General features: G+C 52.0%; 3 protein-coding genes across 9 annotated transcripts in view; 2 read left to right on the plus strand and 1 right to left on the minus strand.

Annotated features, from left to right (window-relative positions):
* Positions 1-674: 674 nt before the first annotated feature.
* SERPINF2 (serpin family F member 2) lies at positions 675-8,277 on the plus strand. Of its 4 annotated transcripts, none has more exons than XM_008537715.2 (10): positions 675-885; positions 2,041-2,107; positions 2,241-2,279; positions 2,401-2,463; positions 2,734-2,935; positions 3,416-3,559; positions 3,707-3,910; positions 4,408-4,550; positions 6,258-6,462; positions 7,107-8,277. In XM_008537715.2, exons 2-10 carry the CDS (start codon positions 2,045-2,047, stop codon positions 7,517-7,519), a joined length of 1,476 nt encoding a protein of 491 aa, XP_008535937.2. In that variant the 5' UTR covers positions 675-885; positions 2,041-2,044; the 3' UTR covers positions 7,520-8,277. The 4 variants fall into 4 exon arrangements, with proteins under 4 accessions (XP_008535937.2, XP_008535936.2, XP_070419001.1 ...); XM_008537714.2 differs by having other exon boundaries at positions 680-839; XM_070562900.1 differs by having other exon boundaries at positions 827-1,275.
* Positions 8,278-13,974: 5,697 nt separating this feature from the next.
* SERPINF1 (serpin family F member 1) lies at positions 13,975-25,276 on the plus strand. The gene is made up of 9 exons (XM_070562910.1): positions 13,975-14,160; positions 14,282-14,421; positions 18,196-18,287; positions 20,071-20,269; positions 20,931-21,086; positions 21,497-21,700; positions 22,884-23,026; positions 24,025-24,235; positions 24,892-25,276. Exons 3-9 carry the CDS (start codon positions 18,204-18,206, stop codon positions 25,146-25,148), a joined length of 1,254 nt encoding a protein of 417 aa, XP_070419011.1. The 5' UTR covers positions 13,975-14,160; positions 14,282-14,421; positions 18,196-18,203; the 3' UTR covers positions 25,149-25,276.
* A 273-nt stretch (positions 25,277-25,549) lies between these two features.
* SMYD4 (SET and MYND domain containing 4) overlaps positions 25,550-27,837 on the minus strand; it is a 42,492-nt gene continuing 40,204 nt past the window's right edge. For 2 of the 4 annotated variants that reach the window (XM_070562907.1, XM_070562908.1), the window contains one exon: positions 27,054-27,496. In XM_070562907.1, coding sequence (XP_070419008.1) covers positions 27,343-27,496 — 154 coding nt within the window. In that variant the 3' untranslated portion in view covers positions 27,054-27,342. Of the gene's footprint in view, positions 27,565-27,837 lie in introns of all 4 variants that reach the window. The other 2 variants (XM_008537707.2, XM_008537708.2) reach the window with 2 other exon arrangements.

Raw genomic sequence — 27,837 nt, forward strand, 5'->3', positions numbered from 1 at the left:
CTGAGTGAGGTCTTTGTTTTGATGGTGGTGTCAGAGTGGGGAAAAGTTGAGAGCCCACAGCTTCCAGGGCAGCGCGGAATAAGGCAGGAGGTGGGGAGGCAGCCTGATCATTGCTCTTCAGGGTACAGGGCTTCTGGTTCATGCAGCCCCAGACCAGTGTCCAGAACCATCACCCTTGGGGAGGGTAAGGACGATGCTGGGAGAGGCTGTGTCCCTCAGCAACTCTCCTCTCCCACCCCCTGCCTTCTGGACCCAGGCTGAAGGCAGCCAGGCAGGATCCTGGGCATGTAAGGGTTGGGGATAGGGCTCCTATCGTGGGTTCCCTGCACAGGCTTTTGCAGCCTCCCTTCTTTCCCCTCGGAATGGGGAGGCCGTTGTAGGGGAGAGGAAAGGACGTTGGAAGTGGGACCCTGGATGTAACCCTGAGCCCAGCTCTGTATCCTTGGGCAGGTCACATAGCCTCTCTGAGCCTGACTAAAGCAGGGATAACCCTCATCTCGTGGGGTCACTGGAAGATGAGGACAGCTTCCTCAACTCTCTCCTGAACCTCCTTTCTCTAGGCTCAGGTGGGACCCAAATCTACAGGGGCTCCTGGTGGCTCTCTCTGGATTAGATGCCCTGCTGGGAAAGGGGCTTCTGGCCCCAATATCAATGTTTAACCGGATATGCAGGTCAATATTTACCAGAAGAGAAAGCAATCTGAACAGGGGTTGGCTGAGAGCAAAGGTCCAGGTGGGAGGGGAGGGCTCCGCTGGGCTGGCCGGAGCACGGGCAGAGCGAGGGGAGCACCCAAGTGGGGCCAGAGGGACATCGTGTGCAGCGGCGAGGAGCCTGCAGAGGTACGAGGGGAGGGGCGGTCAGTCTGCCCCTTGAGCAGGAGAGGAGGTAGGAGCTGCCCACCCGGCTGAGGGGATCTGGGCTGAACTTATTCAGGAGGCCCGTTGTTTCCCAGCTTCCTGAGGTGATGAGGAGCCAAAGTGGGGGCTCTGGGGGGAGTCTCTCTAGAACTTGAAAAATTGGAGGCCTTTTCTTGCCAAGAAGATTCAAAAGCCCAGGTTGGAGATCTGGGTCCTGACCAAGGGCCCTTGTGTGTGATGGGGGTGGGGCCAGGGGTGATAGAAGGATCCTCCAGAAGGACTGGCCCTAAGGCGGGAGCCGGGTCAGGGGCTGTGAGACCTGCTCCAAGGCCAGACTGAAACCTGCCCACCTCCACTTGCCAGCCTGGCTTCCCGGAGCTGGCCTGCGGCTGATTGGGGGGCAAGAACTGTGTTTCCCGTAAGTCCAAAGGTGGCTTTGGCCAGAGTCATTCATTGGGCTGTGCTGCTGGGTCAACAAAGCGGCTTTCCAGCCCACCCCACCACCCCTGCTGAGACCTCAGGGCCTCATAGGCCTGTCTACCCTTGTGGGCAAGACCAGACCAGCCAGAAAAGGTAGACCAGATGGACAGCAGGCTGGATAGGCGCTCTGGGGAGGGAGCCCTGGTACAGAGGAGGCTTTGGGGCAGGCTTCCCAGAAGAGGAGCCCTGGGCCAGGTTGACAACAGCCGTTACTGAGTGCCAGTCATTGTGCTCAGGGCTCACGAAGACTGTCTTATTTTGGTCTTTACAATACACGTGAGAAGAGGCAGGGACTTTTGCCACCATTTTACAAGAAACGGCAAAGCCCAGAGGGTTAAGGGAGATGTCAAGGTCCTCTGGCAAGAGGCAGAGCCTGGATTCAAACCCAGGTCTGACTCACAACGCCAGGCCTTGAAGAATAAGGACTTTTTTTGTTTTGATAATATTTTCCCCCTAGGAACCCAAATATTCTCAGTGCATGAAGTGTGAAAAACCAGGAAAACAAAGGGAGTTAAAAAACAAGTCAGGGGGACATCTGCCCTCGGAGATGAGAACCACTGCTAGGAGTTTTGGGGGTGTGCTGTAGCTGGTGTTTGCCCCGCAGCAGTAATCGCTCAGGACTTCGCCTGCCTATGAATGCGTGGGTGGGATGCCACGCGGGTGTGGGGGCGAGGTGGGAACAGAGGCTTCCCGTCCACAACAGGAACATGGCGCTGCTGCCGGGACTCCTGGTGCTCAGCTTGTCCTGCCTGCAAGGCCCCTGCTCTGCGGTGAGCCTGGGCTGCGGTCTGGGTGGGGTGGGGAGAGGCCAGGGGTCTGAAGGGGGCAGAGGAGGGGCGCTGATCCGAGGGAGGATGGAGCTCTGAGGGCATCCCCCTCCTCTCCTCATCCCTCTCTTAACAGTTCTCTTCTGCGAGCGCCATGGAGCACTTCGGCCAGCAGGTACTGGGGAGTGAGGGGCGTGTGCCTGGAAGGAAGGCCCCGAGGGGCCTCACATGCGGCTTGTGCAGGGTGGGGCACCTGTGAGAAGGGTCACTCTCCATCAGCTTCCTCCTTTCTTCAGGTAATCAGCGGGCTGTCGCAGGAGAAGGTCTCCCCACTTCTCCTCCTCAAGTTGGGCAACCAGGTACAACCAGGTGGGGCTGGGGAAGAGTGGGCGGGGCCTGAGGGCGGAGTGCCAATCAGCAGGGGCGAGGGAACTGAGGGGCGTGGCCGTGAGGCTGAGGAAGGGATTCAGTCCCCAGAATGTCATTGCCCATATGACTCTCCCTCTCCTCTCAGGACTGGAACCAGGCCCTGCTGCCTGCCCCCAGTGACAGGGGCTATGAAGGAGATCTTCACCACAGAACCTAGAGCTGACCCCTTGGCCCCACTGACCCCTGATCTGTCTCTGCAGGAGCCTGGTGGCCAGGCTGCCCTAAAGAAGGCCCCAGAAGACTGCAAGAAGGCCCCAACCCCGGAGCAGACCCACAGGCTGGCCCAGGCCATGATGGCCTTCAGCACAGACCTCTTCTCCCTCGTCGCCCAAAGGTCCAGCAGCCCCAACCTCATCCTGTCTCCTCTCAGTGTGGCCCTGGCACTGTCCCACCTGACACTAGGTACTGTGACAGCACCTGTCCAGATCAGCAGAGCTGGGAGGCCAGTAGGAACTCACTTCCAAACCCCCCAGAGTTTACTAGTGGGTGGTTCCTCCATCAGGGGCACTTGGATGTTTGGTAAAAATGCAGATTCCTGGGCCCACCTCCAGACTCTGTGAATCAGTTCCCAGGGATTGGGCCGAGGGATATGCTTCTGGTGATCTTTATGCAAGAGTTCGATAGCTACAGTGCCTCCATTATGTGAAACTAAGGTCCAGAGAGGGAAGACACTTTCCATGAGGTGAGGTCGCCCGGACTGTCAGAACAGAGATGAAAGTGGGACTTGGGAGTCCTGTCACTCAGACCAGTTCAGTGGACATGGGAGGAGAGCATGTGGTCCTCTGGGCATGCTCACCGTGGGTATTCAAGAGGGACTAGAGTGGGCAGTGGGAGTGGGAAAGAACCCCAGCCTGGCCACAGCCAATGTGGTCTCCCCTCCAGGTGCTCAGAACCAAACACTGCAGAGGTTGCTGCAGGTGCTACATGCAGACTCAGGGCCCTGCCTCCCCCACCTGCTGAGCCGCCTCTGCCAGGACCTGGGCTCTGGGGCATTCCGATTGGCTGCCAGAATGTACCTGAAGAAAGGTAGGTGCTGGTGGCAGGGAGCTCCCTAGGTAGTGCCCTGTGGTGAATAGGGGTGAGAGAAAAGGGTTTGGCCTCAGGGAGCCAGTCAGATCATTGGTGGGTGTGGCGTGCCAGCCCTGGGAACAGCTTGTGACCCATTCTGTGTAGGACTTCCCATCAAAGAAGACTTCCTGGAACAATCGGAGCAGCTCTTTGGCGCAAAGCCCATGAGCCTGATGGGAAGGAAGGAGGATGACCTGGCAAACATCAACCAATGGGTGAAGGAGGCCACCGAGGGGAAGATTGAGAATTTCCTCTCCGAGCTGCCAGTTGACACAGTGTTGCTTCTCCTCAATGCCATCCACTTCCAGGGTGCGCTCCTCCTCTTTGCAAGTCCCCGTCCCCTGGCCCGGCAGCCCCTACTCCTGGCCTGTAGGCTGAGCTGGGTTGTGCAGGCTTTGTTCTGAGGGTCCCCCTTCCTCCTCAGGGCTGGGCTAGGAGGCAGGGAGCCCTCTGGATTGTGGGTTGCAGGAGAGTAGGAGACAGGCAATGGTGTGTCAGAGAGGGGCCCCAGGAACTGGATGGGGCTGTTGTGGAGAGAAGACCCTAGGAGAAACCAGTCTGAAAAGACCTAGGGGGAGGTTCCTGGTAGCGTAGCAGGGCATGGGAGAATGCAAGCCCAGATATCAAAAACGCTACAGGGAAGGGACCTCAGATCAACTGGGTATCAACTGGCACAGCACCCCCTGGGGTCCTGACCTCCACCTTTCATCCCTTGAGTGGGTTCTGGGTGGGATGGGGAAGAGGCCGGTGGTAGAGAACCCATCCTGGTCCCAGTCTATGTGGCCCCTGCCCTTTGCTGGATGCAGGTTTCTGGAGGAGCAAGTTTGACCCGAGCCTCACCCAGAGAGACAGTTTCCACCTGGACGAGCAGTTCACTGTGCCGGTGGACATGATGCAAGCCCACACGTACCCGCTACGCTGGTTCTTGCTGGAGCAGCCTGAGATACAGGTCACCCTTGATTGCCAGGCCGGGCCTGGTGCTGGGAGGGAGGGAGGGGAGTAGGCAGGCTGTAGTGCAGGCACAGGGGTGGGGAGCTGCGCCCCACCTTCCTTGCAGTTGTGTCCCTGGGGCAAGTGGCTCTGAAAGGCCTCACTATGCCCCCATCCAGGGGGACTGAGGCTCTGGGCTCTCCAAGGTTCACTCATTCAACGAAACTACATTGGGCATTTGCTGTGGACCAGATAAGATCCTAGGCACCAGAGATTTAGTGGAGCACAGGGAGACCAGATCCCTGCTCTCAGGAGGGAGGATGCACAGCACCAGCACATGAGCAAACACGTATCAGCAGGATGATTTCAGATGGTGGTGAGTGCTATGAAGGGAAAAAAAGGTGATTTATTAGTCTATTAGTGCCTGGGGAAGATGTTTTAGATAGGGTGGTCAGGGAGCATTCTTTGAGGAGGGGGCACTGAGTTGAGACCCAGGTGATCTTTGGTTAGGGGGGTTATTACAAGGGCGCATGGGTTGTGGGGCAGCAGAGGGAGCACTCCAGCAGCCGTGGAGCCACCCAGGGCCTAAGCACCCCTGAGCCTGGGAGGTGTGACCTGAGCTCTCACGCTCCTTAGAAGGGTGGATCTGATGGGGATGGATTTGTCAGCATCCAGATGGGACATTCTGACTGGATACAGTGATATGCCGAGCTGATCTCAGGTGTGGCTCCCTTGCTTCTAGCCTAAATGTGGTCCCCTTGGCTTGGGCACTGATCCCTGGGCCAGTCAGCTGTGGCTGAGATGAGTCTTGGTTCGTTTCTCAAGGTCAGCATGACACAGACCAGAGCCACTTCTCTGGCCCCCCTGGGAGGGGCTGTGGGCGAGGCAAGCCCTTGGAACAGCATCCCGGCCTCTCTCCAGTTCACCCTGAGAGGAGGATGATCTGGTTCAGCTCTCCCCCAGTTTTCTTCCTGCTGCTCCTTCCCTCCGGGCTGTGTCCTGCCTGCTCTTCCTTCACCTTCTTGTCTCCATTCCTTGTCCTTCTTGGCCTTCCTCTCCCTCAGACACTGCAGGCAGGCCCAGGAGGCCAGACACTGCCCTTCTCCTCCCGCCTGCAGGGCTCTTGCGCCTGGGCGCTCTGCCTGAAGCCCCAGGAGTCACAGCTGCAAGAGACCATGGAGCCCAGTGGTTTCCACACTTCTTTAGCTGCAGAAAGCTCGTTCACATGAAATCTTACCCCCAATCACAGTATATATACATGGCTGGGCAAAGTCAATGTTGAAGGTGAGAGGGGCTTGGAGAGGACCGCCCTTTGCAGTGGCTCCTCCGCAGAACCTGGGCCAACTTGAAACCCAACAATCCAGTCCATCATACACGTGGAGAAACTGAGAGGCGAACACAGGGGATTCCTCACCCAGCTCACAAGGCTACCTGGCAGCCAATCAGGAGAGAGAAAAACACCATTTGTTGGGTGCCGCCCACGTGAGACAGTCTGCTAGAAGCTTTAAAAGCGTCTCTTTCAGGCACACGTCAACCTGCAGTGTGGGCAGGTAGTGTTACTCCGCTTCACAGATGAGGAAGTGGAGGCTGAGGGAGGCTGAGCCCGCACCTGAGGAGGATGGACAGGAAGCCAGGTCCATCTGTCCCAGAAGTGCATGCTGGTGCAGACCCCTCCTACGTCTGGGTGCTTTCTGGTCCTCATGCGGTCTTCTTCACTTGTCTGTAGGTGGCTCATTTCCCCTTTAAGAACAACATGAGCTTCGTGGTCATTGTGCCCACCCACTTTAAGTGGAACGTGTCTGAGGTGCTGGCCAACCTGAGCTGGGACATCCTGCACCAGCCCTTGCTGCGGGAGAGGCCCACCAAGGTCCAGCTGCCGAAGCTGCATCTGAAATGCCAGCTGGACCTGGTGGGCACTCTCGGACAGCTGGGTAAGGAGGCTGGGCATGGGATAGTCCCCGGGGCCTTCCTGGGCAGGGCGGGTGAGGAGGAAGCCCCCAGCTGGCAGCGAGTCTGAGTCAGAGCTAGCCTTGTGTCCTGGCCTTTTCCAGGGCTTAGGGAAGTGAGAGGGTTTGAAAAGAGCACCTGGACCCTCTGTCCTGGCATGGGCTGGAATGGCCCAGAGCTTGAGGACCTGCTCTGCCGAAGACTGAGCATTGTAAAGAATCCTGGGTGGAGAGCCTGGGGTGGCATGTGAGCCTTGCTGGCTCTCCTGGAAGGAGCACTGCACTGGGCAGTGGGAGCCCACCGTGTACAAAGAGCTCAGTGGAATGGGGTGAGCAGATAAGGCATCAGGTACTTACAAGTCAGCTTAGTGATAAGACAGAGGGCTGCTCTCCAGTTTACCTGGGGGAACATTAAAAAGGTACCTGTCTGGACTTGGGGGCAGGCGATCAGAGAAGGCTTCCTGGAGAAGTGACCTTTAAGCTGATACTTGAAGGTTAAATAGGAGTTAACCAGGGATATGTGGGTTCAAGGTATTCCTTGGCCAGGATGCCAGACACCTTCCCAGGCAGGTCCAGGCAACCTGTGGGGCAGAAGGCAGCTCTGACCAGCCATCTCCTGCCCTGGGCAGGCCTGCAGGAGCTGTTCCAGGACCCGGACCTGCGTGGGATCTCTGACCAGAGACTGGTGGTGTCCGGTGTGCAGCATCAGTCCACTCTGGAGCTCAATGAGGCTGGCGTGGAGGCGGCCGCGGCAACCAGCGTGGCCATGTCCCGCATGTCCCTCTCCTCCTTCATCGTGAACCGCCCCTTCCTCTTCTTCGTCCTTGAGGACACCACGAGCCTGCCCCTCTTTGTGGGCAGCGTGAGGAACCCCAACCCTGGTGCACAGCAGGAGCGCAAGGAGCAGCAGGATTCCCCTGACGAAAAGGACTTCTTCCAGAGCCTGAAAGCCTTCCCCCGCGGAGACAAGCCCTTCGGCCCTGACTTGAAACTTGAGCCCCCCTCGGAGGAGGATTACCCCCAAATTGACAGCCCCAAATGAGGGGCCGTGGCCACCAGCATCCTGAGTCCCTGCCAGGACCAGCCTCTCAACTCATGTGACTCTATCCAAACAGCTCCATGAGATTAGGAGCGGGGGCCTGTGGGGGCAGTCTGGGAGAGGAGAGGAGCCGTTCTCTCCCATCCCCTCTTGGGGAGTTTGGGGTAGGGTGGGGCCGGGAGGAGGGCAGGCACCAGGGCATCGTGGGCCTTGATCCCACGTCATTTCTTCCAAAGGGGTTCTAAGGGTGTCCTTGTTTGGGGCTTGGGTGGAGGGGCAGCTGTGGATCCCCTTTGTCAGGAAGGTAGGTAGGTTATTCCCTAAGTTGGCTGGGGCACCTCCACATTTGTTTACCAGAGAGGGAGGGACAGGAGGGATGGGATGCCCCGGCTGGGGAGAGGAGAGACAGGTCCTGAGGGTGGCCCTGGGGGCAGAGCAGTGTCCTGGGTTGGACACTGTGGGTCAGCCTTGTCCTGCTTGGTGGATGGGGGCTGGGCATCCTATGTAACTGCCTCTGCCATGACCTGCCCAAGGCCCACCGGCCTCCAGCCCACCCTGATGCCCTGTCACCTCAGTCTCCCACTGGTCCTTGGAGGTACGAACACTGCCAGGACTCCCCTTCCTTCCTCTTTCCTCTTCCTCCTCTGCCCTTGTCTCAGGGGCTGAGGTGGGGTGGGGGAAGGGAGCCATTAGCTTCCTAAGGCTCTTTTGTAAAGTTTTTGTAGTGATTTTTATGCCACCTGAATAAAGAATGAATGGGCCTGGCTGCTTTGATGTCACTGTTCTGGGCATGGGTGGGGGCATGGGTGGAGAGAGGTGGGGAGGAGAGCAGACTGCATTGAGTACCACGCTGGGCCCCGAAGAAGCAGCGGCCCTCTCTGTGCCATGTTGGGTCTCTGGCCACTCACCAGCCCTTCTCCACTGTGCAGTCCCCTCTGACCTCGGCAGGCCTTTCCAGGGCCCCCTCCACGCCAGCCTGGCTCTGCTCTCAGCCTGTTCCTCTCTACAGGGCTCAGGCAGTCAGCAATAAGGGTGGCTCAGAATAGCACCAGCCTGTTGGTTTGGGAGAAGAACTGGCAATTAGGGAGCTTGGGGAGTTTCTAATTACATGCCGGCCCCTCTGCCAGGAGCTGGCGCCCGCCAGCCGGGGGGCAGCCTGCTGGGAGCACTCAGCTCCAGCTGGAGGCTGTGAGTGCCTGAGGATTTGAGGGAGGTGGTTGGGGGCACCTTGGCACAGGGCTGGAGGAAGCATGGGTGTCCATGTGGGTGGGCCCTTGTCTGTGAGTGCAGGGTGTCCATGTGGCAGCAGCTACCTGCAGCCCTGAAGTGCAGTGGCTGAGAGCAAGGGCCTGGGGTGGCATCTTGCTTCATAGGAACTACAGTGTGGGGAGAGAGGTAATCAGTAAAGTGAAATATACAGTATGTCAGAGAGTGATAAGAGCTATGGTGAGAAATAAAGCAGGGAAGGGGGACGGGGAGTGCTGTGAGGGATGGCCTCCCTAGAAGGTACCACTGGAGGAGAGACTTGAAGGAGGTGAGGGCAGGCATCACGGAAATTTCGAGGAAAAGCATCCTGGGCAGAGGAATAGCAAGTGCAGAGTTCCTGAGGTGGGAGCGTGCTCAGAAGGTTCAGGCTGAGTTCAGGATGAGCAGGAGACCCGTGAGGCTGGAGTGGAGGGCGCAGTGGGGAGGAGAAGGAAGGAGTCAGAGAGGAACTGGGGACAGTCACAGAGGGCATTAGGGCCAGTGTAAAGACTGTGGTTTTTATCTTAGAAGAGGTAAGAGGTCATTGGAAAGTTAAATCAGCAAGCCCACCAGCTTAATTTTGCCTCCAAAGGCTTTCTCAGCTCCTCTCCATTTCTGCTCCTGTCATGGTTTGGATCTAGTCACTGCCGGGGCCTCCCTGGTCCTCCCTGCCACTGGGCTGGCCGCCTGAACTGTATCCTCCGCCCGCCCCGCAAATCCTTATCAAGCACCTCCCATGTGCTCAGCAGAGCACCAAGCTCTGGGGATGCAGCACTGAACACGCAGACAGCATCCCTACCCTCCAGAACTTAAATCTAGTTGTGGAGTGGTCTAGACAATAAACAAGTTGAAATTTTGTGTTGAAATATAGTATGCAAAGTACAGAAGCTGTAACTCTACCTAAGCTTAATGAATTTTTTCCTGAACTAAGTACCCCTATGCAACCAGCACCCAGATCAAGACACAGCACTCACTCTCCTGATTTCTAACAGGCTAGTTTTTCCTGGTTTTGAACTTTAGATGCAGGAGTCACACAGTCCGTGCTCTCTCGTGTCTGGCTTCTTTCATTCAACTTCATGTTTGTGAGATTCATCTGTGTTGTTGCGGATGGCAATAACTCATTCACGGTGGAAGGCTTGTAATTGAGGGGTGCCACACTCTGATGTGAGCTCTAGAAGGCTCACTTGGTTGCTGTGTGGAGAACAGAAGACAGAGGGACAGACGCAGGAGCAGGGAGACTTGTTAGCAGGCAAGAGATGTAGGTGGCTTGGCCCAGGGTGCTGGATGCCAAAATGAAGGGAAGTGCTCAGAATTCAGATACGTTTTTCATGGAGACATTTTAGAATTAGATAGACTGTATGGGGGACGAGGGAAAGGCTCAAGGACAGTGGGTTCATCATTCAAATTTCTGGATTTTTGTTTTGAGCAAATGGGTTTTACTGAGATGGGAATGAGAGAGACAGATTTTAGGACTGACTGGAGATTTCCACTTCAAACATCTTATGACTGAAGTGCCACACTAATACAGAGTGACCATAGGCCTCAATCTGCCTGGAGAGTTCGAGTTATGTCTGTGGTTCCAGCTTAATTAATAGCACCTGCCTTTGCTCTGCAAAGTGTTTGGATGATAAATTATATGTGTATCTTACCTATTGGGCATCCATGTGCATATGTCAAATAGGCAACTGGATATCTTGCTCAGGGGTGGAAGTATACATTTGGGAGCATACACATGCACTTAAAGTCATGGAACTGGCAGAAATCACTTAAGAGGAGATGGAGATGGAGAAGAAAACAAGTTCCAGGATCAAGCCAGAAAAGAGATGAAAAAGATGCAGCGTGTGAGGTGGGATTAAAACGAGAGGATGTGGAAAGTCAGGGTTTCAAGAAGGAGAATGAGTCTGCTCTGCTACCTGCCGCCAAGGGCAGAGATGTCCATTTGGTGGTCAGCATGGAGGTCACCCGTGAACTTGGCGACGGCAGTTTCAAAGGAGAGGTGGGCACAGAAGCAAGTTTGGGGTTGAGGAGGGGATGGAGCTAAGACAGCGCAGACATGAGTACAGAGCTCTTTCCCACGTGGCTGTGAGGAAGAACGGGGAAATGGGCGCAGCTGTAGGGCATGTGGCATAAAGGAAGTGTCTTTAATGAGGGGAGTGATAGGGGATGTCTGAAGGCTGTGGAATGATCCTTCAGAGAGGGACACACTGATTATGCAGGAGAGGAGCTGCCTGCAGGAGCAGAGTCCTGGAGGAGCAGCCTTGGAGGCCCTCTCCTTTGGCAGGACGGGACACATTCCTTTCTCGGTAATTGGAGGAAAGAGAAATCTGCTTTCTTTATAAGTTATTATGAAATAATTAGGACACACAAAAAAGTATAATGAATTGCCTGCCACTGCCCAGCTTAAAAAATATTCTCAACACAGCAACAGCCCCACATGCCCTTCCCAGTCCTTTCCCTGCCCCCATACCCATCATCCTGAATTTGGTATTTATTATTTGCATGCATTTCTTTTACTTTCACCATGAGAGTTTTTATCTGTAAGTGGTACACAGTATTGTGTTTTTAAGCCTTGCATGAATGTATCATCCTGTTTGCATTCTCCTGCAACTCGTATTGCTCCATATTGTGAGATAAATCTGTGCTGATATACATGGCTTCCCTGAATTATTTCTCACAGCTTTAGACTTTTCCACTCTTTATCAAGTCTCCTGTTGATGGATATGCAGGGAGTTTCCATCTTTTTTTGCCACTACAAACGGTACTCGTATAACATCCTTTTTTTTTTTCTTAAAGATTGGCCCTGAACTAACATCTGTTGCCAATTTTTTTTCCTTCTTCCCCCCAAAGCCCCCCAGTACATAGTTGTATATTTTTAGTTGTGGGTTCTTCTAGTTCTGCTAATGTGGGACACTGTCTTAGCATGGCCTGATGAGCTCAGGTCTGAGCTCAGGATCCGAAGTGGGGAAACCCTGGGCTGCCGAAGTGGAGCAGGAGAACTTAACCACTCGGCCACGGGGCCGGCCCCAGCTATAACATTCTTGTCCATACTTCCTTGTGCACATACGTGGAGTCTTTTCAGCTCACATGCTTAGGAGTAGAATTGCTGAGTTGTGGGTTGGGTTGACCCATCTTTAACTGCCAGGGCTGCCACATACGGTTATGCACAACTTCGCCATTTGTTGTCAGATGGTTCTTCAAAGTAGCTGTATCAATTTGCATTCTCACCAGCAGGGCATAAAAGATCCTGGTTGCCTACATCCTCACCAACACTTGGGATTGTCAGACGTTTTACATTTTGCCCATCCGATGAATGTGAAATACACTCATCAAATTCTGGTTTTAATCTGCATCCCCCTGATTACTGGTGAGGATAAAACATCTTTTCATCAGTTTATTGGCCACTTAGGATCCTTCTTCTGTGAATTACCTGGGCCCATTTTTCTGAATTGTTTTTCTTTTTCTTAATGATTTGTAGTTCTTTCTATACTACAGTTAGTAATCTTTTTCGTCAGTTATCTGTGTTACACATATTTTTGCCCAGTGTGAGGCTTATTTTTTCATCTCGCTTTATAGTATCTTTTCATGAAAACAAGTTTTTAATTTTAGGGCCAAATTTATCAATCTTTTATAACTTATATATCTTTTGGGGGTCTTGTCTAAAAAAATCTTTCCTACTCAGAGATCACAAAGAGATCTATACTTTTTTCTAAAATATTTACAGTTTTCCTGTTGTATTTGTGTTTGTAGTTGCTTTTTAAAGCATTAAAAATATCTCTGAAAGGATACATAGGAAAGAGATTAACATCAACTGTCTCCAGGGAGTAGAATCAGGTGACTGGAGATCAGAGTGAGAGGAAGACTTCACTGTATACCTTTTGTTGCTTTTGAGTTTTGAATCATGTGAACAAAATACCTATTCAAAAATAAGTAAATAATTTAAATAAAAAGTCATTATACAAGGTTCTGCAAAAATAGATATCACTTTTCACATTTAAATCTCTAATTTACCTAGAGTTAATTTTTGTGTATGGTGTGAGACAGGGATCCAGTTTTAACTTGTCCACATGGATAGTCATGCCCGTCCCACATTTCCCATTCTTATTCTTATTCACCCTTCAAGACTCAGCTTAGATTCATATATTCCAACTGCGCTGCCACAGTACTCTATAGAGCAATGTTGTGCAATAGAAATACAATGCAAATCATGTATGTAATTTAAGATTTCCTAGTAGCCACATTAAAAAAGAAATAGGTGAAATTAATCTTAATAATGTACTTTATTTAACCCAATGTATGTAATCTGTGTAAAAATTATTGAGATAGTTTACATTTTTTTTATACTAAGTATTCAAAATCTGGTGGGTATTTTACACCTGCAGTAGATCACAACTCAGACTAGCCACATTTCGAGTGGCCACACTGTGGCTAGTGGCTACTGCATTAGACAGTGTTGCTATAGAGACTGCTACCACAGAATGTGCTGCGCTATGTTGGAACGAGCTGTTCTCATATCAGCCTGTTATTAGCTAGTAAGTTTCTGGCAGGTGGGCCCTGAGTCTTATTCACCTACGTATTCCTTCTCCTCCATGGACCTAGCGAGTGCCTTGCACAGAGGGACTCAATTTCTTGTTGAAGGGATTGAACTCGGACTGTTGACACTCATCCTTATATAAAGCTGAACCTTACCCACTGGAAAGCTCTACCCACGGGCCCCAGCTCTGCTCCCTGAAGCCTCACATAAAATAAGGTTCCCCTGTATGTTCTCTTCCTCAAGCTAAATATTCCAGAGCGCCCTCCTTTCCTTCTCTGCATGACCACGGGCTTTTGGCCAGGACTCATATCTGCCCAGAAAACCTTCTGTTACATTCTCTAATTCTTTCCCGCATTGGTATTTTAGTTTCACAACCACATTGCAAGTTCCTAACCATCCCGCGGGGAGCAGGGCTGGGTGTTCTGTTCTCCAGGTGACCTCTATCATGCCTGGGTAGGTGCCTGACACACCCTGGGCCCCTTCTCAGTACTAGTGTTTGTAGTATGTCTCATCATTTCTCCCTCTGGTCAGATATTTTCCCCACTGCCCTTTCTGATCTTCAGAAATCACAGAATTTCAGGGCTAAAAAGTGCCCAGACATCCCAGTTCCATCCCTTCCTTTTTCAGCCGAGGAAAGGGAGGAACTATGAGAGTTGTCTTGCCCCAAACCCCAGTTAGTGCCAGAGCCAAAGACCAGGAAAAACCCAGAGTCCCAGTACTGGGCCAGTGTTTTCTCCACTCTACCAGCCTGCCTCCCAGGCCTCCTTCTGCAAGACTCTTCCTCAGTCCTATCTCCCACCCAGGCTGACCAGAGTGTACCCTGGGGTGGGACCACAGGCAGTGAGGACAGCCAGGGCCCGAAAGAAAGGTCTGGTAGGGGAGTGGGGTGTGTGAATGTGTGTGTCTTTCGGGTGTGTGGCGGAAGGGCAGCAGTGGGTTAAAGTTGACACCGGACAATGATGCAATCACAGAATCCAAATTGAGTGCAGGTCGCTTTAAGAAAGGAGTAGCTGTAATCTGAAGCCTGCTGGACGCTGGATTGGGAGGCAGCGGAAAAAGCTCCCGTGCCTGCAGGAGCCCCCTCAGTGTGCAGACCTAGGCTGGGCGCGGAGCTGCAGCACACCCACAGGTAAAGCAGCTCCCTGTCTGGTGTGCGTGGTCAGGGGAAGACGGGAGAGGCTCCCCTGGGCTGGGGGTACTGGGGAGAAGCAGGAGTAACCCAGGGAGTAGAAAAGAGGGGTGCAAAGGAGAGGATGTGGGGACACAGTAGCTCTTGCAGCTTGGGCCCCAGGGTGAGTGGATGAGAGAGGGCAGAGGGAATTTGGGATCAGAAGGGAAGGACCCAATTATCCCTAAACCCCACTGCCCCACTAGAACAGGCTGAAAGACTTTTGAATGAAGTGGATGGGAAACAATGGAGGGGGCTGTGGCCGGGAAGCAGAGAGCTCAGCTGCTGGTTCCGGTCTGGGTAGCAGCTCACAGGGGCTCTGCAGCCCTGAGGGAAGGAGGTTGACCTGGAGCTGTGCTTCCACCAGGGCAGTTAGGGAGGCAGCGCTTCCTGTAGCCCAGCCCTGGCTTGGACTCAGCTCCCTGCTGTTTTTTCAAAATCAACTGGTGCTGATTTCAGGGCAACTTCTCAACACTGCCAGGCAGCTGGACTGTTGAGCCCTGCCAGAGGGCTGGGATGGAGGAGAGCTGGGTCCTTCTATCCAGCACCCACCCTTTTTCTTTGGTCAAATGAGCTGCCAGTAAAAGCTGGGAGATCAATGGGGTTTTAGCCTCTCGCAAACAATGACCGCTATTTAGCCCAGCCAGTGTACGGGGTTTGGGGGCTCAGCTGCCACTGCTGGAGAGAATGGCTGCCTGCACCCTTTCCGCTCCTTGGGGAAAGCCACAGCAAGGAGAGGTCTGGGCCAGAGAAACACTGCAGACTTCCCAGAAACCCCAGCACTGTCTGGCACATGCCCATTCAGCAGGAGTTCAGCCCTTAGGCTGAGGGTGGGATGGGAAGGGGGCCAGGGAGTTCTGTTCCTAGGGGTGGTCCTTCTTGCGTGTGGGCGCATGAAACACACGGGCACCCTGGCCCAACTCATGAAGGTTCCAAGACTTCACAAGGGACATTGCCTGGGGACTGGTGGAGTCCCCAGGGGTGGGGTGTGCCTGGAAGGGACCCTTTGGAATCTTCCTCCCAGAGCCAGAGGAGAGGGTGGTGCCCTTCCCCGCACTGCCCATGAGCCATGTGGCTTGAAGGCTGTGTGGTTCTGGGAGGAGCAGAAGTGATGGTGTTTGTCTCACAACTGGATTTAATCTGAAACACATGTACTGGCTCAAATTTATCCTCCCAGCTTGAAGGCAAGATCACAAAATCCAGTTCCTTGTGTTTCTTGATTTGGACAATGTGGCAGCAAGTGAGGCCTGACCTTGGCCCAATACGGAGGATCTCTCTCTCTCCTATGCCCTCCCCCACCTGGTAGGACAAGAGTCTGGCATGGATACTGCCCTTTGGACAGGATGCCATCATTGTCCCTGTGCCCCTGGCCGGGCAAGGGCTGCCTGCCCCTGCCCACAGAACACTCACCTTGGACAAGGCATTAAGTGTGCTCAGAGGGGCCCCCCACATAGGCCTTTACTCTCTGCCCTCTCACTGCTCCTGTAGGGGGCTTTCAATAATCTCTCCACTTCCTCATCCCCAGGGCTTGAGGTGGAGGATTCAAAGAGCAGACATTAATACTATACATCCAGATGTGGACCCATGTTGGCTTTCCCCTCCAGGGCCCCTCACCTCATCTTCAGTTCTCAGTCTGCCCATGTGGTGACAGTGATCACAGGACCAGGGGCTTGGGCTCAGACTCTGTAGGGGACTCCTACAGAGAAGGTCCCACGTTCAAGTGCATTTGAACTATGAACTTAGTTTCCTTAAACACTATGCCAGGATGGTCCCTATCTCCTCCCTCCTATCTCAATTCCTTATGCTGGCCAGAGGGACTAGAGCTAAGGGCTTTTTCCTCTGGCCTTGCCACCCAAGCATCTCACTGAATCTTCAGTCTCCAATACACCAGCCTGCTGAGGCTCAGGCAACGAAGGCTCCTGCCAGCTCTGGGTGGGGCCAGCCTGGCGGGGAGAGCAGCTGTAAGCCTGGATGGTGTTAAGGTCTCTAACTTGCCCTACAGAAAGCTTTTCCTGTTGTCTCAACAGAAGATTTCTCCCTGAGCGGCAGGGACAGCTGTGTGGAAGAGCAGCTGGCTGAGGATACAGGGGTCCCTGGAGCTCACTCTGAGACACGAGCTCAGGAGGAGGTTGGGAAACAAAGCCCGGCTGGTTCCCACCGGCAGGCCTGCTGTGAGCTGGGCCAACACAGAAGGCAATCTTTCCTTTTGTTGCCCTTCATGCTCAACAATGTTGTCCAGCGGATTATCAGATTAATTCTAAGGACTTTGGCCAAAAATCACACACCGCACTCCCAACTTTCCTGTTGCTCTGAGAAGTCAGAAAAGTGTGTGTGTGTGTGTGTGTGTGTGTGTTGGGGGCGGGGGTTGTTTATGGGTATATAAAAGGATAATGAAAGAGCATGAGACCCTTGGCGTGTCTGTGTGTTGCAGGGGAGGTGAGAGGCAGGGCAGACAGACTGTAAATTCTTGACTTGGCAATACGGATGGAGGGAGAACACGGACCAGCCAAATGTCCTGGTTGCTGAGACCTTGTCCCACTTTCTAACCAGGAGGCCTCTTGGAAGATCTTATCTGTAAACCACCCCCCACCCCCACCCCCAGCTGCCTTCATCTTCCCCACCCCACATACACTTCCTGACTCGGGGGCTGAGCTCATAGATGCAGTGGATGCAGAAGGGTAAGGGATGGTGGAGAACATAGAATCCTGGACCCAATTTCCCTTTTCCCTGTAGGCCAGGGGCCAGACCAGAGTCCTGTCAGAAGAGGCCACTGCTGGGGAGGGGAAGGCATTTGGGTGGTCTTACTAAGAAGCGGGGTTGTTTAACCTGAAGGAAAGAAGGCTCCAGGGGTATAAGAGCTATTTTCCAGCTGGTAGGGGGAAGAGGGCCTGGCTCCCCTGGGAGAAGCAGGGCCCTGGGGCTCCAATTGTAGGGAGACACGTTTTGGCTCAGGGATCATTGGAGAGCTCCCAGGTCTCTGGCACTGTTAAGTGCTATTAAGGCATTACCTAACTTAATCCTCCTCACAGTAGGCAAGAACTGTTTGGCTTCCATTTTACAAGAGAGGACACTGTGATTTAGAGAGCTATTAAGACACAGAATTGAGATTTGAACCCAGGCTGTCTGACCCTACACCCAGGACTCCTAACCATGAAGTAACAGCTCTTGACACAGAACTGCCTGAGAAAGGATGAGTCCCTCTGAGGCCACAGGTTCTCGGCCAGAGGAATTCAAGCAGAGTCAGAAAACTTCTTGGGGATGGCAGGGGCTGGACCGGACGCCTCCATTCTCCAATCTCTGTGATTCTACATGTAACACCCAGGTTCTGCCCCCACTCTGTTACTAGACATTGCCCCAAGTCCTATAGAAGGAGCTGGTCAGGTATGTCCAGGGAAAAGCCTTGGTACGCATTCGTGCTAGACTACACTCCACACAGAGACGCCACTGCTGCATCTTCACTGCCCTGGAGCTTTAGGTTTGAAGGCGGGTCCCCTGACACAGACAATGGGATGAAAGCACTAGCTTACCATATGACTGTGGGATGCGAGGCAGGTGGAGGGGTAGGGAGGACACAGCTGAGAGGAAGAGACCATCAGGCTGAGAGTCCGCTTCCAGCTTGGGGAGGCTGGAGGGAAGGTGCCTGGTCCTGCTAAGCCTTCTGCTCCCTGCCCAGGGTGGCCTGGCGTGCAGGGGATGGGTGAGGGAAGCAGCCTGCTGCCTCTCACTCTCTTGCAGGCCCCGGGATGCAGGCCCTAATGCTACTCCTCTGGACTGGAGCCCTCCTTGGGCATGGCAGCTGCCAGAACAACGCCGGCGGCCCAGAGGAGGTCAGTGGGGATGGGAGAGGGGGTGGCGGGTGGGGCATGGGGGGTGTCAGCTATCCCAGCCCTTCTGCAGCAGGCAGCATGCAGGGCAGGAGCGGGGCACCCAGGTTGCAGGCCTTTAGGTCTAGACAGGGAAAAACAGAGAGAAAACGTCTTGCCCTGCCTTTCAGAGAACACAGTGGGGACAAAAATAAGATCCAAAAAAGTGAAAAGCAAAAGCTCTCTAAACAAGCCCAGGGCCGTCCCTTCAGCGAAAACTTTTCTCATTTCCTTGCATGACTGTGAGTCTTACTGATGGGTGGTGATCTCAGATATTAGTTCCAATGGTGACCAGGACACAGCAGAGATGCAAGAGCATGGAAAGCCCTTTTCTGTCCAGAGAGAGCACAGCGGGGTTGCAAAGGCAGATGCAGACACTCGGAGAGAAGCCTATGCTTTGTGACAGTGGGGGTTGACTTACATGAGGGACCAGGGCAGCCAGGGCATATTGGCTGGACCCCTGGACTTTGTTGTGAGTTCCAACTTGGAATCTGCCTCTGCCCCTTATTAGCTTTGTGACCTGAGACAAGTCACTTTTGCCTGAGCCCTCTGTTTTCTTATCTATAAAATGGGATTAAAAATACCCATTCTTGGGGGCCAGGCCAGTGGCATAGTGGTTAAATTGGTACACTCCGCTTTGGCCTGGGGTTCGCAGGTTCGGATCCTGGGTATGGACTTACGTATCACTCATCGTCATGCTATGGTGGCATCCCACATACAAAATAGAGGAGGATTGGCACAGATGTTAGCTCAGTGACAATCTTCCTCAAGCAAAAAGAGGAAGATTGGCAACAGATGTTAGCTCAGGGTTAATCTTCCTCACCAAAAAAAACCCCCACAAAAGCCAAAAAGCATTCTTGGGGCTGGCCCCATGGCCTAGTGGTTAAGTTCAGAGCGCTCTGCCTCAGTGGCCCAAGTTCAGATCCCAGGCATGGACCTACATCACTTGTTGCTTGCCATGCTGTGGTGGCAACCCACACATAGAGGAAGATTGACACAGATGTTAGTTCAGGGCAAATCCACCTCAGGAAAAAAAAAATTCCAATCCTTACAGGGCCATTGTGTCCAGTCAGTTATTTTTCATCTATTTAACACCTACTCTGTAGGTGCTAGGAATGGATGGAAATATGACTCAGTTCTTACCTTCAAGGAACTCAGTCTTTTGAGACATTAGTCTTTTGGGGTATCAGACAAATATATCAATAAGTATGAAATGAAGTAACTCAAATGAAAAGAACTAGCACAGAGCAGGGCACATGGTAGGTGGTTAAATGTAAATGATAGTTGACTCTGAAAAAAGGTCAGAAAACCAAAAGGCGCCTTCAGATTGGGGCGATCAGGGAAAGTCTGTGGTGAAGGTGATATTTGATCAGGTCCATGAAAGACAGGGGGGCTTTGACGGAAGGTCCAGGTGGAGAGCTGAGAGCAGACGACAGCCTGGTCTGGACTAAGAGCAGGGTTTGTTGGGAAGGGAAACTCCACTCCTTTTTTTTGTAATGTGTCACAGGCCTGAGGCTCATAGGTCACGAGTATTTAAACTTGGTCAGCTAATCTGTCTTCTGGGCTGCCTCTCCCCAGCAGAGAGCTCCTGCGTGTTGAGGGAGCACAAACTCATTCCAACGTGAGGGTAAACATACCACACTCAGGCAGGACGGCCCTGAGGGGCCAGCACGGCCATCCTGCTCAAAGCGATGCGGAGCCCAGCCATCCACTGCTCATCTCCACTGGTCTTTGAACCCAAATCCAGGGCTCCCCAGACCCTGACATCACAGGGGCACCAGTGGAGGAGGAGGATCCTTTCCTCAAGGTCCCTGTGAACAAGCTGGCAGCGGCCGTCTCCAACTTTGGCTATGACCTGTACCGCGCGAAATCCAGCATGAGCCCCACCGCCAATGTGCTCCTGTCCCCACTCAGCGTGGCCACAGCACTCTCTGCCCTTTCGCTGGGTGAGTTCTCCGATGTAGAAAGTCCCAGAATCCTAGAGCTGCCACCCAGCCTCTGTGCATATACGGCTCTCAAGGTCCTAGAGACCCTGCAGCTCAGGGAGGGGCGCAGAGGCGCTGAGACTGGCCAAGCGGGGTCCCAGCGTGGGCAAGTGGGAGCTCGAGGGCTGTGCACACACCATTCCCTTGCTACTGGGACAGAGCTGAGCACTGCTGATGCAGGGTGTGGCCTCGGGACCACTTAATGACGGGGTGACTTTGACACTCATCTGTTCCTTAAATGAGCTTCAGCTGCATGCCAGCCATTCAGCTGGGTTCTGGGGACAGAACCGCACACAAGTAGGCATGTCTCCATCCTAACTCAGGTCAGAGTTGAGTTCACGGGGGAAAGTAACAAACAGGGAACTACAGACAGTCTGGCCAGTCCTGTGATGAGAGAAGCACAGGGACTTGTACCCCTCACTCCCACCCTTCTATCTCTCTAGGCCCGAGGCCCTCAGCCTACTTTAGGAAAACCTCTATTCCTTGCCCCCCTGGAATGTCTCCAGTATCAGCAGACAAGACTACGAGCAGAGTGGCCCCGCCCTGTCAGGGGAGCGGGCCTGACTCGGGGCCCTGGCCTGGTGGGCAGTCATCAAGGCTCAGACCGTTGTCTCTCTGGCAGGGGCGGAACAGCGGACAGAGTCCAGCATTCACCTGGCTCTCTACTATGACCTGATCAAGAACCCAGACATCCACGGCACCTACAAGGAACTCCTTGCGTCCGTCACTGCCCCCAATAAGAACTTCAAGAGCGCTTCCCGAATCATCTTCGAGAAGAGTGAGTGTGCTGGCCAGGCTGCCTGAGGTGCATGGGGCTCTAGGCTCCATCCAGGCGGGTTTCTTTCTAAACAGTAGATCATGTCTGCCCATACCAGGCCTGGCACTGGTGAGCAGGAAGGTACCCCATGAGCCCAAAGAGGATCAGAAAGAGGAAGTGGGCTTAGGGAGAGAGTGGGAGGGGTTGGGGGAGGACAGTAACATGAAGAGAAAGGGCAATGAACGAAATCTGTTGTTCCCTCTCCAGCGCCTGGGGAAGCTGGCACAAAGTCCCAGCAAGTCACAGGGAGACGCTAGGAGGAAGTCAGGGCCTGCTGAGTGGTAAACCAGAACCTAAACTTGGCATGCTCTCAAAGAGGGGATGCTAGTTCAGCTCTCAGAGCACACTAACTCCGCTCCATCTCTTCCCAGAGCTGCGCATCAAATCCAGCTTTGTTGCACCACTGGAGAAGTCATATGGGACCAGGCCCAAGATCCTGACTGGCAACTCTCGCACGGATCTTCAGGAGATTAACAACTGGGTGCAGGCCCAGATGAAAGGGAAAATTGCTAGGTCCACAAGGGAAGTGCCCAGTGAAATCAGCATTCTCCTTCTCGGTGTGGCTTACTTCAAGGGTGAGGGCTTCTCCACTTCTCTTTTGGCCAAAGGTGGATGGTGGGCATCAGAGGGGGCAGGAACGGGTGGACGTCAATGCCCTAGTTCAACATGAACCCAGAGGCGAAGCCAGAGGAGGACCTGAGAAATGCACTTGCCTGAGGGCTATCTGCTCGTCCTCTAATGCCAGTGCCTACAGAGTGTGAGAGGGTTGTGCACAAAGACCAGCACAGGAAGAAAGCATACCTACTCTGGGACCCGTCTGGGGCGGGCACTGTTGGCTATCTGGCTGGAGTCAGACAAGGGGCCAAGCCCAGCTCTGCCTCCACCGGCTGCAGAGCCCTGCACCAGCTCCACAGCCTCTCTGGGCCTGTCTTCTCATCTCTAACATGGGGACGATACACTTACTTCAGAGGCACCCTGTCGACATCGTCTCCCATCTTCACATCAACCCTAGCACTGTGCCCAGGACACAGCAGGTACTCCACAAACTGTGTCAGTTCTCTACCAGCATTCTTCTAGGCTGCAGTGATGTGGCCAAGACCATTCCATGGGCCCAGTGTGAGGCCAGCCCCATGCAGATAAGCCTTGGATGGGGTTTTGGGCAACCTCCCTTAAAATGCTTTCTAACCGTCTATCAAGCAGTAGCAAGAGTGGACCCCCAAACTCCTAGAGAAAAGCCCTACTTGAAGTAGTGATCTCCAGGGAGTGAAAGAAGCAGTTACAGACCAGCAGGGTAAAGGCTATGTTGAACTAAGGGAGCTTGGTCTTCACGTTGCTGTGTGAGCACTGGCAAGTCACTTCACCTCTCTGGGCTTCAGTGCCTTTTCAGCTCTGAGAGGGGTGATGGGATGAAGCTAGCTGAGGTCCCTTCCAGCTCTGACCTCCTCCGATTCCGTCTCCTGGACACATCACTGGGGAAGGGTGCACTTTACTTTTCTTCCAGGCTGTCACAGAACTTGCATAATACAGTTGGGCAAATCAATAAAATCAACGTATTTCCTTCTGAGTTTACCTACGGAAGGTATTGAGGGTCCTACGGGTACTGTGGCCCAGACCGCACATTCTGAGGGAGAGCTATTCCCTGATGTGTCAGGCCCTCCCACGACTAAGATTCCTTTTGCCAGACAACTTTCAACACCTGGGGGCTTTCAGCTTTCTGGTCTCCTGGGGGCTCAGGACACTCCATTTGTTTCATTCCAGGGCAGTGGGTAACAAAGTTTGACTCCAGAAAGACTTCCCTCCAGGATTTCCACTTGGATGAGGAGAGGACCGTGACAGTCCCCACGATGTCAGATCCGAAGGCCATTCTACGCTACGGCTTGGATTCTGATCTCAACTGTAAGGTCTGTAGGGGCAGGGTGAGTGGTGGGTGGGGGGAGGGACAAAGACAGGCAGGATGGTGCAGTGGAAACAGAATGACCTTTGAGATCTGACAGTTATCTAAATTTTACCTGCTGGCTGACTTTCAGCAAGTTAATATCTTCTCGGACCCTTTCTTCTCCTTAAAATGAAAGAGAATAGTTACCAAAATTTATCCTCACAGCGTTTGTCGTAAGGATTAATAAGGTAGTGTGAAATGGCCCCTCTAGATTGGGCACTCAACTGTTGGTGTTTTCTTGTCTTTTCTTTCCTTCTTTCTCTCTTTATTCCTTTTCTCGGGGGGAGAACTTTTAATTTTAGAATTCAAAGCCAAACTTTCAAAAACTGTCACAAACTTCAAATTGCTGGCATTCTAAGTTTTTCACATATACCTGACTTCTTTTAATTCTAAGTCAGTAGTTCTTACTTAACCTTTTTCTTTGGGAATCTGACAACATGCCTGAAACACTCAGAAATGCCACGTACACACATGCACGCATTTCTGTATACGATTCCAGGGGCTGTTGGGACTCCTGACGCCACTGGTCCCATGGACCTTAGTGTAAGAACCTCTGCTCAAAGCATCTGCTTTCTTGCTGCTTCTGAGCCCAGCGCCCCCACTTCTAGTCCAGGGCTCTGTACACTCATTAACTGTTGGCAGACAAATCTTGGGAGAAAACACAGACCTGGAATTCATTTCTAGCTCCTTGAAACCACAAAAGGAAATTCTTTTAACAGATAAGGTCAGTTGGTATTAGGCTGAGGTAAGAAAAGACAACAGCTTGCTTTCTGAAGGAACACCAGTAGATGTCTTGCTGCCAGAAAGCAGTGGCCTAGAGGGACAACTGTGAAATAGATTAGGGGCTGGGGAAAGTTCGGGCAGGGCCCCATCACAGGAGAGGAGAAGGCAGCTTGGGATGTGTGTTATCCCTAGGCTCTTGGGCTCCAAAGGACTAACCCATGTGCTTCCTCCCTGTTTCAGATCGCCCAGCTACCCCTGACCGGAAGCATGAGCATCGTCTTCTTCCTGCCTCAGAAAGTGACCCAGAACCTGACCATGATAGAAGAGAGCCTCACCTCCGAGTTCCTTCATGACATAGACCGAGAGCTGAAGACTGTGCAGGCAGTCCTGACCATCCCCAAGCTGAAGCTGAGTTATGAGGGTGAAGTCACTAAGTCCCTGCAGGAGATAAGTATGTCTGCGAGACTCCTTTGCTCTTGGGGTGGGTGGGGTCAAGTCTTTGAGCCTTCCACTTTGCTAAGCAGAACTCCAGGGCTCCGTGGCCTTGTAGGAAGCCATGGAGATGATCCCTTATTCTAAAAGTGCTGGCAGGGAAGATTGAACTGCCTTCCTTATCAGACTCATTCCTCAGCCCCATGAGCGTACCTCCTATCACAGGAACTTAGAACACTGCCTCTCAAGAGAGCTCTGTTGACCTGGTTTCTAATCTTAACCTCACTTGCTGTGTGCTCTTGGGCAAGTCACTTAACACTTAACTAGCCCAGAGCTCTACGTACCTCACAGAAGGTCAAAGTGGTGTTCTACTCTCAGCTTGCTTGCCTTCATGAGAATCAGGATTGTGGGGGCTGGCCCCAAGGCCTAGTGGTTAAGTTTGGCACACTCTACTTTGGTGGCCCAGGTTTGGTTCCTGGGCACAGACCTACACTACTCGTTGGTGGCCATGCTGTGGTGGTGATCCACATACAAAAAAGAGGAGGACTGGCACAGATGTTAGCTCAGGGTGAATCTTCTTCAGCAAAAAAAGAAAAAAAAGAACCAGGATTGTATTCTTCTTTGTGATGTTGGTTAAGGCAGGGTTTTAATGGACATCTCTCTCAATCTCTGCAGAGCTGCAATCCTTGTTTGATTCACCAGACTTTAGCAAGATCACAGGCAAACCTCTCAAGCTTACTCAAGTGGAACATCGTGCTGGCTTTGAGTGGAATGAGGATGGGGCAACCAACCCCAGCCAAGGGCCCCAGCCTGCCCACCTCACCTTCCCCTTGGACTACCACCTTAACCAACCTTTCATCTTTGTACTGAGGGACACGGACACAGGGGCCCTTCTCTTCATAGGCAAAATTCTGGACCCCAGGGGCACTTAATGCTCTAGCTTAATGTTCAAATACCCTAGATGAAGAAAACCCTAGAGGGATGGCAGATTATATATTACGTGAAGGCTGCCCTATAATGTTTCAATGTATCCTTTTCAATAAAAGTGCTTTATCCTTAACTTTTGTTACACTGTTCCTCCTCCTATTGTGAGCTATGTTAAGTTTAATATGAGGATAAAGAGCCCTTTAAGAATTTGCTGGTCCTGTAATTATAGTTTGGGTCTATCTAAACTCTGCAGAAAGTCACCATTTATAAGAACTTTTAGTTATCTACATTGTATAATGCAGGGACTGATTCTCTGCTGTGGCAGTACTTACGTACGTTGATGGGACCACTAATCCCCCCAAGAAGGTATCCCCGACCCCCACAATCAGTGGAGCACACTCTTACAATAAACTAGACTTCAGGTTTTAATGCAAGCACGGATATCACTCCATCAAGCTAATGTCACCTGACAACATAGGATAACACACCGACAGATAAGGGAGGTAATTTGTAACTTCAGGAAATAATTCTATATTTTACAGAGCACTTAAAGAAAGCTCTTGAATGCACATTAAATTGGACCTGATGCAAAAATTCCAAACATATTCTTTTTAAGGAAGTATGCCTATTTTACAGAGTACAACAGGGCCTTTTTTAGGAACATGAAACATGCCAAGTGTTTGGAAAAGAGTAACTACAGAACAGTCCACAGGTCAAAGGTTTTCTTCTTGAAACAGTTAGCTCTACCAAAAAATCTCACTGGCCACTACCTTGCCACTGTGAGTTAGTAGAAAGGAGGATAAATGAGATTCTGCCTGTCCTTCATTCAAGTGTTTCAATGTGAGTTGGCACGTCTTGGGCCTGGCCCGGGGGTGGAGGGCCCTGGCATGCTTTTCCACTAACTCATCTGAACCACTTGGTCACCAATGCTGATACAGCAGCCAGGGTTCAGACCTAGAGACTCTCCCAGACTTCTGACCAGGTTGGGCTATAGACTACCGCCATACATCCAGGCGGAAGAGAGTTATCATCTCTACCTTCTGTTTCTTAAATTTGAAACCAGAGCAGCAATGCCCACCCCGTCAGCATCGTCTGAAGTATTTCCCCGTTCTCAGTACTTATGTCATCTGTACTTCATTTGCCGGCTTGGGGAGGTCTGGTAGAAAAAAGTAGTCTCTTTTCAGGCTTGCTAATAAACAGAACTGAGAGAGGAGGCCCATGTGTTGTAAAGTCACTGCTACAAGCTTGACTTTATTAGTGTTTGGTCAGTGAGTCTGCCAAGAGTACCGATTAAAGCCAGGTAATAAAGACTGGGAAATTGGTAGAAAACAAACTGAGAGTTGCCTTCATAGGAAGAAACTGCCCAACAATAAAATGGTCCCATATTTACTTCTGTATTTACAATTTACACTCCATCAGTTTTAACAGAGGATTCAAGGAAGCTAGATACTATAAAGGAAACTGTGTCTCCAGAGGTAACGAGCCTCACTGATTTCTTGCTTTATAATTATTTTTCAATTACAATACAACTACTAAGAGTGTAAGTTCCCACTGGAGTGGTGCACATTTCATTACTACTAGAAACCACAGGAACGTTCAGGGAAACAGATTATCATCATTTAGTAAGGTGGCATCTAGCCCAAATCCCCAGCTAACGTCCAGATGCCTGCAGATCAGCTAAAATCCTTTTAAAGGGTTTAGGCTCTCCAGATACTCATTTTAAGTCTTGTCTGTGAACTGGGAGTTTTTATGGGAGGGCAGTTAACTATTTCAAGAAAGATTCATCAAAACAGGTGAGCATCTCTCCAACTGCAATGCTTTTCCAGTCCCCCCGCCATTCATACCCTAGGCCTGTGACTGTCAGGCAAGTCCTATATTTCCTGGCGACAGCTCAGCAGCAACAGAACCTCTTTTTTTAATTTTTTTTTTTTTTTAAAGATTTTATTTTTCCTTTTTCTCCCAAAGCCCCCCGGTACACAGTTGTGTATCTTTAGTTGTGGTTCCTTCTAGTTGTGGCATGTGGGATGCCGCCTCAGCGTGGCCCGATGAGCTCACCCAGGACTCGAACCGGCAAAACCCTGGGCCTCCACAGCGGAGCCAGAGAACTTAACCACTTGGCCACGGGGCTGGCCCCAACGGTACCTCTTTAACTCATCCCACACAGGCTCCTTTCCTATGGGTCAAAGTCCCCTTGGGATCCTACAATGAAGGTCCCCCAGGGATGGGCGGCAAGTCCAATAAACAGGATTTCATCTTTTGTAGCTCCTGGATCTCGTCATTCCCAGGGCCATAGTGCACCAAGAGAACCTTTTCTGCCTTTCGTATTGTGTTCAGAGCTTCGGGTACTGCAAACCTGAACCAGAGGAGGGAAGAATCCACTGATTCACTCAAGCACACGTTAACTGAGGGCCTACTCACACCCTGTGAAGAACATAAAGTAGATCATTTTTGTCCTCAAGGATCTTACAATCTAGAAGGGCAGATAAGACACTTTCACAAACACACTGCAAGGCAGAGTTTGAGAACAAAGTTATGAAAAAAGTATAAAGATTTCAGGATCCTGAGAAACAGGTAAATCTCAAAGCATTATCTGATATTTACTCCAAGGTTTACTCAGGAGTCTTCACCTTAGGGTAACCGAGTCCCCGTATGACCTAACTCTGCAGTCCTTTTCTCTCTCACCAAATGGACTGC

Source organism: Equus przewalskii, chromosome 10 (genome assembly GCF_037783145.1).
Source record: "Equus przewalskii isolate Varuska chromosome 10, EquPr2, whole genome shotgun sequence".
NCBI lineage: Eukaryota > Metazoa > Chordata > Mammalia > Perissodactyla > Equidae > Equus > Equus przewalskii.